This window comes from Haemorhous mexicanus, chromosome 5 (assembly GCF_027477595.1).
Source record: "Haemorhous mexicanus isolate bHaeMex1 chromosome 5, bHaeMex1.pri, whole genome shotgun sequence".
Taxonomy (NCBI): domain Eukaryota; kingdom Metazoa; phylum Chordata; class Aves; order Passeriformes; family Fringillidae; genus Haemorhous; species Haemorhous mexicanus.
In genome coordinates this window covers 33,668,159-33,682,343 of record NC_082345.1, presented here as the reverse complement: position 1 = coordinate 33,682,343, position 14,185 = coordinate 33,668,159, and the positions used below count along the sequence as shown (strand labels likewise).

General features: G+C 35.2%; 1 protein-coding gene across 4 annotated transcripts in view; it reads right to left on the bottom strand.

Annotated features, from left to right (window-relative positions):
- Positions 1-2,202: 2,202 nt before the first annotated feature.
- The window catches only part of POC1B (POC1 centriolar protein B), a 45,341-nt gene continuing 33,358 nt past the window's right edge, over positions 2,203-14,185 (bottom strand). Inside the window, exons 11-12 of one of the 4 annotated variants that reach the window (XM_059846818.1) lie at positions 5,315-5,494; positions 2,203-4,129 (exon numbers count right to left, since the gene is read on the bottom strand). In XM_059846818.1, coding sequence (XP_059702801.1) covers positions 4,028-4,129; positions 5,315-5,494 — 282 coding nt within the window. In that variant the 3' untranslated portion in view covers positions 2,203-4,027. Of the gene's footprint in view, positions 4,130-5,314; positions 5,495-6,011; positions 9,745-12,194; positions 12,230-13,103; positions 13,224-14,185 lie in introns of those variants that run through there. The other 3 variants (XR_009486545.1, XM_059846820.1, XM_059846819.1) reach the window with 3 other exon arrangements.

The window sequence follows — 14,185 nt, the reverse complement described above, 5'->3', positions numbered from 1 at the left end:
CTTGACCTGATTGTGTAGCTTCATGGCAGGAAACACATTAGCGAAAAAGACAATCTTTCTGCTTTATTTACAATTACACTGATGGTACCTTGTCTAGAACTCCTGACTGTCTTAAAAAGAAACAATTTAGAAAGGCTGACACATTTTGTCTCATGTAAGGTACCAGTGCTCACCAGTAAAATTTGACAATATCAATAAACAAAGATTTTCATATTATTAAGATGTTCAATTGTATATACAATATTAAGTTATAAATATGCTCTATGAGAGAAAATAAAAGCAGCTTATCACTCACTGACTACTTTAGAAACTCTTTTTTTCTGCTGGATTTAAAATTTCTGGTGAAATTGGTGAGGAGTGCACTCAGCACATCCTGTTAGCTGAGTCAATTGAAATTGCACCTGTTCTTGGATGCAAGTCCTAACAAATGCAACCCATATGCATTGTAAAGAAAAGGACTTGTATGCACTTTTTCCAATTAACATCTGCCTTTTGGCAAGTCATTAACCTATTTTCTCACAAAGAAACAGCTTCAATTGTATTATGCATCCGAAGCGTGCAAAAGTCCCTGAGGGGGTGCTCTGACAAAAACATACTGTTCCTGGATCCAATGTGAACATACATATTCATTAATTGTTTGGGGCAATGAGTACAGAATTTCTGATTTTTACAAGACTTACAAGGTAAACAGGTTACATAAAGCAATGGCCCTGGAAATAGCCACATCCTGGCCACTGTTGCTCAGTAGAAAAATCAAGAGTGATTTTGTGCTGTGATATGGCAATTAAAATAATTCAGCAACACTGTAAAAAAACTTCTAGGAAGAAAAAAGAACATTGTTTACCCTAAAAATAGTCTTGCATATTTATTTATCTAAAGAGACATAAATAAAAATGGTAAGTAGTATTTTTCAAATCCCTCATTCTATACGGATCTGTTCAGGACATCCCAAAATAGCAATGAGAACCTATTTTACCAATATTTTTCCAGCTAAAAGATTAATATTATCACAATTTAAAACTACAAATTTAGATTCCTGACCATGAAGATGACAATGAAAAAACTAATTATTTTCTTACATGTGTAAAAGCAAGAAACAATAATCCCCCAAAGACAAGGGAATTGTTCAGAGGCATTCACCTCTGGGAACTGATTTTCCAAAGTTATAAAAAATATATTAATATCAAAAAGTGAATGCTGAAGTAACAATTGGTAGCATTTCTTTCCATTAGGAAGAGCATTTTTAGTTTGAAACGTCTGCTGAAGTACGTTGCAACGAGCTGCTGAGCTGCTGCACAGCACTCCGACACTTCAGGAATTTGAAGTTGGGTTTCTCCAGAGACAGTCTCCCAGCAACAACCATTGCTGCCACCACCTTCTCTCTCTCGACACACAAACCTTGGGGATCTACTACACGTCATTCTTTTTAATAAGTCATTGAGCCATTTTTGCAGTAGCAGGCCTGAAAGCTGGAAGCAGTCTTTCTCCAGCAGGGGGGCCTATTTATATTTAGTATCAGAGGGATAATTTAGCCTGAGGGAAACTATACTGCATCAGGTGCATTGTTCAGCTTGTTTAGAACAAGTTTGGTCTATCAGTACTTCAATGCAGTCTCCAATACAAATATAATTCTCATAATTTAAAGATCCATGCAATTATTTTTTTTTTACATAGTGCAAAAGCACAACTAAGACTAAACAGCAGTCATTTTCCTCTAGTTTTATAATTCAAATTAGTCAAGTCACCAGTTACTTGACAGAGTACAAACCCTAGAGTAAATGCTTCTGAGAGTTTTACAGCCTTGGCAGGTGCTTTTAAAGGAAGTATTTCTGCTGCAAAACTTTATTAGACATTAAATGGATGAAGAGAATAAGATAAGTAGCCCATATCAACGCTTTTAGAAAAGAAACATCATGTTAGATGGTTGTGGCTGTGTTTTAGGAAAGCCATCACAGCTTGAGGAAAATACATCCATCCTGTTTTCAACCATGACCAGACATCCTCCCAAGTGTCATCATGTTGAGTTTCGCTATCAACAGACCACCTGACAGAATGACAATAACATGTCTTAATTTGGGAATGTTATGTTGGTTCACCAGATGCACAAACAACAGAGGAATAAACTGGATTAAGTAGTAAATGCTCCAGATAATAGGTACTGAAAAGGTAGAGGGATTAGTGACAGGAGCTAAGGCAGAAGGGAAAATTTCAGCAGAGATTTTATTTAAAAATATGGAAGTAAAAGAAATATCCAAATCTTAATGATACATAATCCTGAAAAAAAATTAAAAGAAAAATCTGCAGATTTAAGACATATACATATATATATAGTCCACCAAGAGAAAGCAAGAAATAAGCAAAAATTTTAATAGCTATATGGTTTTGTGTCTTCTAATGGAGACAAGGAAAGGCAAAAACCACAAGAGCATTTGCAAATTCATAAAGTGAAGTACATTTCATCCAAAAGACAGCATTTATATAACTTTGTGTTACATTGTAGTATAAACAATTGCATAATCAAAGGTCAGGCTGGAATACATACGACCATTCTTTGACAAAAAAATCTGTGGTTAGGATGCTGCCCTAGAAACAATTGCATCCAAAAATTTTATAAGAGACTGATTCTTTGCCATAACCAGTAGAGCTCAAGACTGAGCTGCAAATATGGAGTATCTACTCGTAAAAATCAGAGTTAACTGGAAGTGTTAATCAGAGTTAACAAGGAAGTGAGGTGATGTTTGGCTATCTGAAGATGGTTGCTGCGAGAGAAAATAAGTTACACAAGAAAAATTGACAGCACATTTCTGTGGCCTGAGCTCCAGTCATATTTACACAGTGAGCTTGCCTACTAGAGTTGAACTCTGCTGATGGTAATGAGGTTCAGCCTGGGAAATGGGCTTTATCTATATACAGTCAGTTGCAGAATTGGATTAAAGTGCTTCCCCATTTCAAGTGTCCTATTTTTCAGCGTACACGTAAACTTACAGAAACGCATGATTACCTAGTTTTGACTGTGGATTTACAACAGGTCTTCTGCAATTGCCATTAAAAAAATTACAAAGAAAATAAATATTTTCCATTAAAAATAAGACCCAAAATCACCTTTCTAAGAATAGCATTTATTAAAAATAAAACCCAAATCATCATACACTGCAAAGTTTTTCCTGACTTATGTCTTCATTCACAATGCATTACTTGATCAGGTACATTCACAGCATGCAAAGCTTGAGCACACGTGGACATTCTTATAGGATAAGAATCTTTTGTATTTATGACCTAGATTTTGCATATGTTTGTGTTCGGTTCAAATATATTCTTCAGAAGTATAAAGCTGATTTTTGTTTTTGAAAATATGAAAAGTGAATTTTGATGAGGGTAAGATCAGCAGAAGTGTTCAAGTGCATCAAAACTCGTGTTTTGCAGCTGGATTCACACAGATGCAATTATAGCTTCAAAGTTTAAGTGACTTAATTTCTGCATTTGTAGCTAAAAGTTTTCACACTACATCTTCTTGCAATCATTACTAAAATGTTTAAAAGATATAGAATGGCACACTACTTTTTGGTAAAACACTTGAGAATATGTAAGGGACAAAGAACACCTCTGGCATTTCGTATTATGTCTTAATTTAGGTGTTTAAGTAATGTTGTCTTAGCACAAAGAACATTGATTTCACAATCATTGAGTTTAAAAATCTGCACAGTGGTAACCTGCACAAAAACAGCTATCCATCTAAAAATACGTAGTTAGCGGCTTAGTTATATTCAAAGATCTTGTTAGGTTGAAATAAGAGTTCTGGAATGTTCAATGGAAATTATTTAGAAAGTACTAGTTTTGAGTGGGTTACACTTCATTGAATAAATAACCAGAATATCTGCTTACTAACAATGTTTGAATTTTTTTTTAAAATTTCTTCCATTTTTATTACTTTGATTTGATGTTTCCACTTATAGCAAAATCCAGTGAAGAAACATTCCTTGTGATTTTATGAAAGATACTCATCAACATAGTTCATTTTTGTATTTTATTAGTTCTGATTTTCCTTAAGTAACATTTTTTGCTGATCTTTTATGCATTCTTTCAATTTATCTTCTGTACAAGTAAGACGTTGTTCCAGGATTGAAATGGTCTGCATGAAGAAGAGAATAATTTCAGTTGGGTTTATATTATTCACACAGTATTATAAAAGTGTACAACATAGGAAAAGTAATTTTAACTCCACAGGAAAAAATACTATAAGATGGCTTCTCCTTAGCTATTCCACTATTTATAACTGTATTTAAAAATTATGGCTTTGCCTCCATGGAGATTGTCTAAGGGCTTTTGTTTTCACAAAACATTTTCACTGAGAAATACATGTATAATGTAAAGTACTCTGAAATACTATGTGAAAGTTGCATCCATATTCCAATAGAAAAACAGCCATCACTGTGACCAAAAATGATATCTTTCAAAAAACTAAAAGAAACTTTTAAGGCATCTCCAAGAAAATGAAGTGAGAAAAAAATATATTATTAAAAGGCATTTATTCTCCATGATATTATCTTCAGCAGAAGTAGTAGATTTTTGAATCCAGGCTGGCAGTTTCTTTTACAGCTTACTACAAAAATAATTACCAACGCATGACTTGACTCCATACTTCCAAAAACTGTTTCTTCCTACTTAACATATATATTGCAAAAGAACACAGAAGAAAACCCCTTAGCTGCATCATTTTGAAGTGATTTAATGTCAATATATTACAGACTACAAAGAAGTATCTGAAAACATAAGCTAAATCTGGATTAAAAAGATGCATTGAGCATTTGCAAACAAGTGACAGAGCCACTGACTGAGACCAAGTATTTGTGCAGTTTCATTGGCACAAAGACTTACTGCACTGCTTGGATTCCTACCTAAGCCAACACCTCACACACTAAGTTGGGAAAGGGATTTAATGGTACATTGCCAATTTGCTTTGTTCATCCCCTGCTAGTGCATGACTGCTCTAGCTGAAATGTCCGCTAAACAACAGGCTTCTGACAAAACTACCCAGATTGCACTACTGAAAAACAGCAATTCTCTCCAGCCAGAGTTAAAATACAGCAACAATCTTATGATTAGGTACCAGGAAGCTTTCACTTTGGCAAACACAATACCTACAATCAATATGTTCTGAAAGGAAAACCCAAAACAGTCACTTGACTACACAGCTATTCAGAATAACCCCATAGTCTTTAATGTTCTGATTTATGAACATGACTCCAGGCTACTGTTGCCCTTTGACAGCACTGTCATTTTGCATTGCAAGTGTCACCTGTTATTGCATACTTACTAGAGTTAACATCTCCAGCTGCCCCACAATGTGGTCCAAAGCACAGTCCACGGAGGAGGAGATGCCTCTGTGCTGTCCCACACTAAGCACAGCTGACCCACTCTCATTCTCTGCCTTCCTTTTTGAACTTCTTGCTGAGGAAGCAGAGGGACGCGGCAGTTCTTCACTTTTGTCAACACCCTTGAATACAGAAACACATTTGAAGATTCAGCTGCCTTTGTCTTCACTTAAGTGGAACCACGTCATAAGATAAACAGGACAGCCAAAAGTCAGACTTTTTTAATTAAAAAAAAATTTAAAAATCTACACCTAGATATATATATACATACACACAAAGACCACAAGGACCCTCAGATTTGCTTTTTGTACCAGGTCCAATTCACAACACTTCAATTTGTTCTGACCTAAGAGAGAATTTGAGCTGTGATGGATGAGGCAATAAGGGAAACCGTAGCAGTCTTTAGGTACATGTTTCAGGTACATATCATTGAAGAGCTATGTGCTGTACCACTAGGGCTTGAATTAAAACTTGAATAAATACAATTAATGAGGGACACTTTCTTCAAAAAGATAGCTCTGGTTGACAAAGAAATTCACTCAGAGTAGCCATACAGATGAAAAATCATTATGCGACTAGACAACCACAAGCGCTTCTTTCAACTTCATGGTATGAAACCTTTGTTTAGTATGAACTAACCTCTTACTTCAGCTTTAAAAGAAAGTAGTTTTCAGTTGCTTGTTCAGTGATGGTACTTCTTGAGAAATTGATTCCTTCAGAAAATGGGAGAAGGAAACAACAGAGAAGATCCACACAATGCAACATTGAGAGAAAAAACTTTGATGTGTAAACTTTGCTTCAGGCAAAGTGAGAGAGCATGATCTTCCCCACCAATTTGGTTTTGTCAGTGCCTTGAAGTTCTTAATGGTATTTTTGAGTCAGGAAAGGTTAAATCATCACTAATTCATTAGAAAGTCCTTCACAATAACTTTACCTGAATAATCAATGATTTATTGAGATTCCTTTGAAAACTTCTTATATCTTCAGACACCTTTAGTTTACTTATACACTAAAATAAGTTGTGGTAGTTAAGTTTTACTATTTATAATTACATTTGATATATCTACATTTACAAAATAAACCTTTATAATGGTTCCAATTAAACTATTTCTGGGGAATTTATTGACAGCCCATGAAAATATCCATTAGCTATGAAAAGGGGAAATTTTAGTCTCACCTTATGCATTTAAAATACACAATATTTATAATGTGCCCAAAATATATTTATGTTGTAAGGCTGAACAGATTTTCAAAATAGAGGGTATTAAAATCATTGTCAAACACTAACAAAAATAAAAATCTCCTAAGTATCTAAAATACTCTCGCAGAATGTAAATTGCTAGGCAGAATTATTAGCAGACTTTTACAAGATCACCTAAGTATGTTGATGAGTTTCTGTCAAGAATGAATTACATGTTGTTGACCCTGCCTTTAAATGACATAGAATCAGAGACTGATGGATTAAATAATGCCATGATGACAATGTAACTATTTTAAATTTAAGTAATACTAAATCATATCAATACTATTGGGAACTTATACTGCTGCATTATCCACAATAACATTCCTGTTATTCAATGCCATCCTGCACAGTCCTGTGTGGTGGGAAACAGCTGAAAGCAGAGACTGTGGTGAGGTAAGAGAGCAAAAAAGAAAGTCTTACAAGCCTCTCCGGGTAAAAGTTCCATTGGGCAGTTACATTCTGCAAGAACAGCTCTCAAGCCCCCCAGGCAAGAACCCATGAAGTGCAGAGCATGATGTTAGTAGAGACAGGGGCACATACCCAGGCATGCACTTCAGACCTCAACTGACAATGCTACGAAGCCAGAGGGAACCCTTCTCAAGGTTTGATAATACCGTGGTATTCACTGACATCACTTCCACTGATTTCTTTTATCATAGCATTGTCAGTTAAGGTCTGAAGTAAGAGAGATTATTTCAACCCAAGGAGGAAAGCTATCAATTCAGTAAAGAGAACAAATGCTAAGCTACTAAAAGTCTCACCACTTTTTTCCTACAACAAAATTGATCCAAACTTCAATATACCAGACAAATAGACCTGAAAGAATGTTTTGTATTTCAGTAAACTGCCACCAGCATTGCACATCAGACTAATGGAAAATATAATTTTATATTTTATAATTTACTTATAATGTACTGGGTTAAGCAGGAAACTGAGATTTTTCTGTTACATCTTCAAAGACTTAGAAGCACAATAAAACATATAAGCATTTACAGAAGTAAGGCAAAGACCTTGATGTTTGTCAAAACTTAAACAAGATAAGCAAATAACTGAGCTTTCAAAATTTATAAGAGAAATGAAAAAAGACTATTTCAAATTTTCAACTTATCTAACTTGTGTCCAAAATGGTTATTTTTATCATATTCTGGAAATTTGTAGAGGCTTTTTTAAACACTGTCAGACATCAAGTATGTTGGTATAATTTCAAAGTTATCAGCTTTATATTTTAACCTTTCCTAATACCTAACTTTACAATCTCCTCCAGCTCAGCAAAAGGTCCAAAATGGCTTAAATCTAACATAACACTCAAATGCCAAAACCTTGCTGTAAAGGAATGACACTAGTCTCAAAAGATTTCCTTTACTTTTGGGTACCAGCTAGTTCATGTCCAATAATTTTATTCAGTACAACATTTCATTTTAAATGAAGTTCCTTTTAAAGAAAGTCTTTTTACTCAAAGTCTATTTCAAATGAAAAGTTTCAAGAATTAAATGTTGTCTTTCCTTCAAATTAGCCCCGTTCTAAAGTACTTGAAATGCTACCAATTCATAAACAACAATTCTGTCTGTCACCAGCAATGTAGTAAAAATGTCTCATATATATAAAAAAAAACCCCCAACTATTTGGAGATTCATCAGAGCTATAGCTTATTTTAAGAGAATAAATTTTAATATAGCAATCAATTTAAGATTGTTACTTCTGAGCAAAGCAAAGAAGAAAATGAAAATGTGTACAGTGTTTCCATTCACAGACCATTAGTAATAGCATAAACTCACATTTGAGCAACTTCATGCAAGTTACAAATAAGGAGGAGAAGGAAGAGATTTAATTAATCAATAGGAAGTTATTACCATGACATTACCAGCGGATGTTCAGCATAAAATTAAATTTAGCTTATAAAATGATGTCACAAACAGCAAACCATAATTGCTCATCTTTGTTTTCTGTCAAGCAAAATAGCCAAAACGCTGTGGGTGGTACTTGATCAATTTGTGAAAAATCCTTACACATAACCTTATCACCTCTGCCTGTTCCCAAACATTTTCCCATGAAACATTCACACAGCACATAGACAAAAACACTGCATCCCAGTCTCCCTTTGCTTCATAACTGTTAAGAATAGAATCTGAGTAAAATGCACCCATATATAAGGATGCCTCAGCAGTTTTATTTATAGAAATGAAGCAAAAAAAATCCCTCAAGGGAAATAAGAAAAAAAGAAAAGATACAAGTCTCTCTCACACAATTGCCTATCAACAGGCTTGAATCCTCTATGAGCTCCAAATCTGGAAACTACAGACCAGAGTTTCTAAAAGCATATCTTAGAGATCTTATAATTAAGATGGGCTTATAAAAAAGTAACATTGGTAAGCTTCCTAATGAATCACAAAAATTGGCATGGTCTGCTTTTTACAATTAAACCTTTGAATTTCGAACACATGGTGCATTTGCCTACTAATAGTAAAATATTTCTGATACTGTGATTAAAACAACTACAAATAATTAGTCATTAGTAGGGCATTAAGCTCAAACAGATCAAAGAGCAAAGGCATAACAGAGTAGTGTCCCACCTTACCAGATGTTCAATTTCTGTGTCTTTTGGTTATTTGAAATCATGGGAAATTTTTGGGAGAAACAGTACTACCACTATCACTACTTTTTCCTCATCTTGTGAACCTACCCTCATATAAAAACGGTTCACTGTGGAAATGCTAAATTTAACCATTCAAGAGTTGGTTTTTTGGGGATTTTTTTGTTTTGTTTTTTGGGTTTTCTCGGTGGCTTTTTTTTTAACTTTTTTGGGGTTTTTTGTTCTTGTTATTGTTGGTTTTTTTTGGGGGTTGGGTTTTTTGTAGGATATAATTACTCACAGATCTCTTCTACTGCTTTGAAATTATTTTTTTCAGTCAATGAGTGATCCACATAAAACAGCTCTCTGATCAATTAGTCGAACACCGAGTATGTTAAACCACAATCTGTTTTATCAGCTCCTACTGAAGAAAACTTCCCTGTAGTTTCAGCTGATGACAGCACTCTTCATTTCCTCTTGCATGCACATGAATCAGCCCAGCAACAACTTGCCATGTGCCAACTGTGGCTTGCTGCCCCATGTCATCTGATGAGGTATCTCTGGAATCATTTATTAGCAAATTTTAATGAAGTTGTGCATTCAAGCAGTAAAACACAGATAAAGTATGTGGTGCATCCAGAGCAAAGTTCTATGAAGCATTTCTAGCTTGAGCAGTCCACTTTCAGAACTTGTAACACAGGCTCTCACACTTCAGTCAAAGTCTTTTACGTCATCTTACACTGAATCAGAGTCTTCTCCAGCTTTTAAAAAAATGCCTAAGCTGAAATAAAAAATTTAAAGTGCACTTCACAGAAGTGCATCACATCCAGTCTGACATGGAAACACCTTAAGGATCACTGAAGGTAGCACACCCTTCAGTTTAGAGCCTGATCATGAGCAGTGGTACCAGCTTACAAACTCACAGCCAATAAAACAGGCCAAACTATCAGACTGCATTCTTCAGTAAAACAGGCACTTCCACCTTAGATGGAAGAGCATAACACTAAGTCTTGAAAATAGCAAATTCAGCCTGAAGCTAACTGAGTTTATAGAGGCCAGAAGGCCAGTACAAAGCAATGAAAACTCATAGCTTACTTTGGTGGAGTTTTTTATTTAATTATCTGTACAACATTACTGAAATCCTGATCACTTACAGCTATGGTCCGATTAATCAGATTTTTTATTTCTATCAGGATGACAGGTATATTGAATTTAGCATTCCTGTGACAGCATGAAATAATAAACTCCCCTGTCCATAGGCACATCTCAAGATATCCTGAAAGTTCTAGGCAAAGAAATTGCATCACAATTTACAAGCAACCTTTCACACACATAATGAGGAACTGACAACATAGTTTTCTTATGTGATCTTTTTCCCAGAGTGCTGCTTCTGGTTTGAGAAAACCCTGTAAAACAGTACATCCAATGGACTCAGTATTTTATGATTCTACGTATACAGAATCTAGTAGAGAACAAAATATTTTCTCCGTATATTCTATCCATTCAAGAAAGCATTGAAAATGAACATACAATAACCTTTGTTTTCTCAAAAAAAAATTTAAAAATTATTTCTATTTTCCTAATAAAAACCTCTTAGAAGTCCGCAAATATTTAATGCATCCAGTTAGAAATAAATAAATACTCCTGAAATACTCAGATCATCATTATTAAACTTTACTTAAAACCAGGTGATTTTTTTCTAATTTGCTCATTGATGGTAATTTCTAATATTAATAGTACCCTGCACAGTCTGTACCAATTTAAACTTTTGGAAAAAGCTAAGGATTTCCCCCCAAAAACAAGCAATACAGATGAAAAGTTAGGAATTGATAATTAAAAAACAACTGAATAAAAAACCCCACAAAACAACAAACAAACAAACAAATCCCCCAACAAAACAACCAAATAAAAAACCCCAAAGCATATCATAAACATCCAAAACAAACCAGGCAGAAATCACTGGAGGTTTAATTTCCAAAGGTGAGAATCCCCTGTCAGGAAGTCAATTCTAATGTAAAAGCTCAGGAAGACTATACTCAAACACTTTTATAAGCTATAAAAACACTTGCACCACAGTCACCAAAATATAAAAATGTACCCTGTAGAAGAAAGGCGAAGAAAGGTAAACAATTACCTCCAGTATATCTTCTGCAAGAAGCTTTGCAAAACTAGGGATAAATAACATGACACTATTTCCTACTATTTACAAATATGAAATAAAGTAGCCAAGTATAATTTGGGCAAATTACTTTGGACCGCTTGTGTGCACACCCAAGGGGACATCTTAGGGCTGAAATTGAAAAAAGTTTCCATGATGGTTTCTTTTTACCTCCATGGAGTCCTAATAAAAATTGTATGGCAGACTCTGCTTGAACTTCTTATCAATTCCAGGGCAGAGAAAAGCTAAAGGAGGGCAGGAGGAATACTTGCAACAGAAACTGGAAATATAATGAAATGCTTACTAGAAGGAAGTAACAATACAAAATTAATAATTCTATGTGGACAAGGCCTCCTTTCTACCACTATAAATAGAACATTCTGCTATTTTTGATATTACAAATGTTAACGAATAAAAACAAAGGTATAAAAACCCTGGGACTTTCCTAGCATGTGGGCAAACTCCCAGAACTTCAAATAGCAGATTGTGGGGGTTCACAGAGGGCATCAGGTACATGGGAGGAAGGAGGCAAGGTGTGAGTGAGAGTAGAGCATCCTCACTAGGAACATACCTAATCAGAGAAATGAAAACCATTCTTCTGGCTTGCCTGCTCATGACTCCTTTCTGTCCTCTTTCCCCTACCTAAAAAAACTGAATTAAAGCCTTTAGACCAATACCTAGCTAGAAGTCTAACTGAACTTTACAAAGAAACAATACCTGGTAGCAGGGACTTTGTTGTACAGAGTCTTAAATTATATATAAAGGACAGCACTTCTCTATCTCATTCAAAGTCACCTAGTATATCCATATTCAACATGAATTAACAATGAAAAGAGGTGGATCAACAAACCCAGAGAAATTTCTTGTTCTTGAAGGCATGTTTACTCCTGAGAAAAAAAATAAAACAAAAGAATATACTTTACAACATGCAACTGATTTCTCCTAGATAAGGCTTTCATACTTAACCTGCTGGGGCAAAAGTAATCTTGGACAACTTATACTGTATGTAAATGAGAGAACTAAAGGAACACGATTCTGTCTTAAGCCCCACTTCTAAATATGAATGAACAAAAAATTACTGAATAGACCAAACATCCAGAATAGACAGGCTCCGCCAGAACAAGAACTGAAGGCTGTGAATGTTTTCCTCAGCCCTGCAGAAAGCTGAGAAGGGCTACAGTCCCTGGGCTCCAGCCAAGGGTCTGGTGCTCCTCAAGAGCAAGAGGCTGGCACAGGGCAGAGCTGCCTGTGCTGCAGCCTCCCCCCATGCCCTGGCACTGTAGCAGGGCACCCTGCTGCAGGAGCACATGGGGGCTGTTTGCCAGCCCCTACATAACTACATACTTACATGCATATCTACAGACAATTTACTTTCAAAGTTATATGCAAAGCTAAAAGAAACTCCTTTCTACCAGCACAGCTGCATCTGTATCACTGGTTTTTGTCAGGGTAAGTGCCAGTGCTATGGTACAAATTTTTTTATTTTGCTACGTCATATCATCATATCGACATAATTTGTGTCATTACAAAACTTTGTTGCACAGACAAACCTAAATTGTTTCCTGTTAGGGGATGCTGTGGGGGCAGGATGTCCATGCAAAGATTTCACATAGAAATCTCTTCCTAGCTTTGATTTCCTTTCAGAGCAGCAGTAACCACAGGTGTCTATACCACTTGACCAGGTGGCTATTGACAATACCACGGAGTTTGTTTATTCCATAAAAGCAAGTGTCAAATCTCCTCTAATACAAATTACTTACAGGAAAATATCAAAGAGTTAAAAGCATTTTAAATTAAGTTAGCATAGCAGAGTCCAAAGTTAAATCCAACAGGGCCAGTACAACTGCTTGAACACTTTGCCAAAGAAACAGATACTACTATCTGCAAAAGAAAAAAACAAGTCCAGTATTTCATAGTTCGGAACTGAAATCCTCTGACCATAGCCATGAAAAATATATTTTACTATGTAATAGAAGAAATATGGTTCTTCAGCATTTTAGTAAGGTTTTTGTTAATGAAATGCTAGACCTATAGTGGATGGTGAAGGTTTCAAAAGAACTTCAAACATTTTAACAATAGTGCCACAAAAATACTCCCATAAGGATAAAATGAAGCTTCAAAATTTTGATTGAAAAGTTAAATTTATGTGCTTTTATTAGATTTCACAAAATACCTGGAGAAAGTAGCAAAAGTCCATTCTGAGCTATTTCAGTGTTCAGCATTAGTAAATATTCAGAAGGCTTGGATAAGCTGTCCCATTTGTCAGGGTAAAAATAATATTCAGTCCTGTTTTGTTCAGAGGTGGGATTGTAAAAAAATTCTTTGTTAGCACCAGAACAACTTTGCGCTTAAGTCACCTGAGGTTTACAATTTACTGTGATAGAATGAGATGAGGGAACAACAGAAACTGAGAAATTTGAAAATTACATAGAAATATCCAAGAAATGTTAACTTTGGAGTGGTCTGACAGGCCTGTTTCACTCTTGAAAAATAATTTCTGTAACTCGAGGATTATTTGTACTTTAAAAGTATCAGAAACAAAAGAAGCCCCAGCAACAGCCTATTTATTAGCTAGAGATGCTAAAGCATTATGCATATTTTTATGTGTTTAATGGGATATTTTTATCTTCCATTTCAGAAGCTAATCAATATTGTAATTGTATTTCTGGCAAAATACTTTCTACTCCAACCACAGCAAAAAAGACTATTGGTTTGGGAATAACTTCACAAGTCAGATAATGATACTGATTTTTAATATATCCTGCAATAATGGAGAAAATAGCAGGAGTGTGGGGAAGCTGAAATTCCATCAGTAATCACAAAGGATAAACAGGAGAATTGTG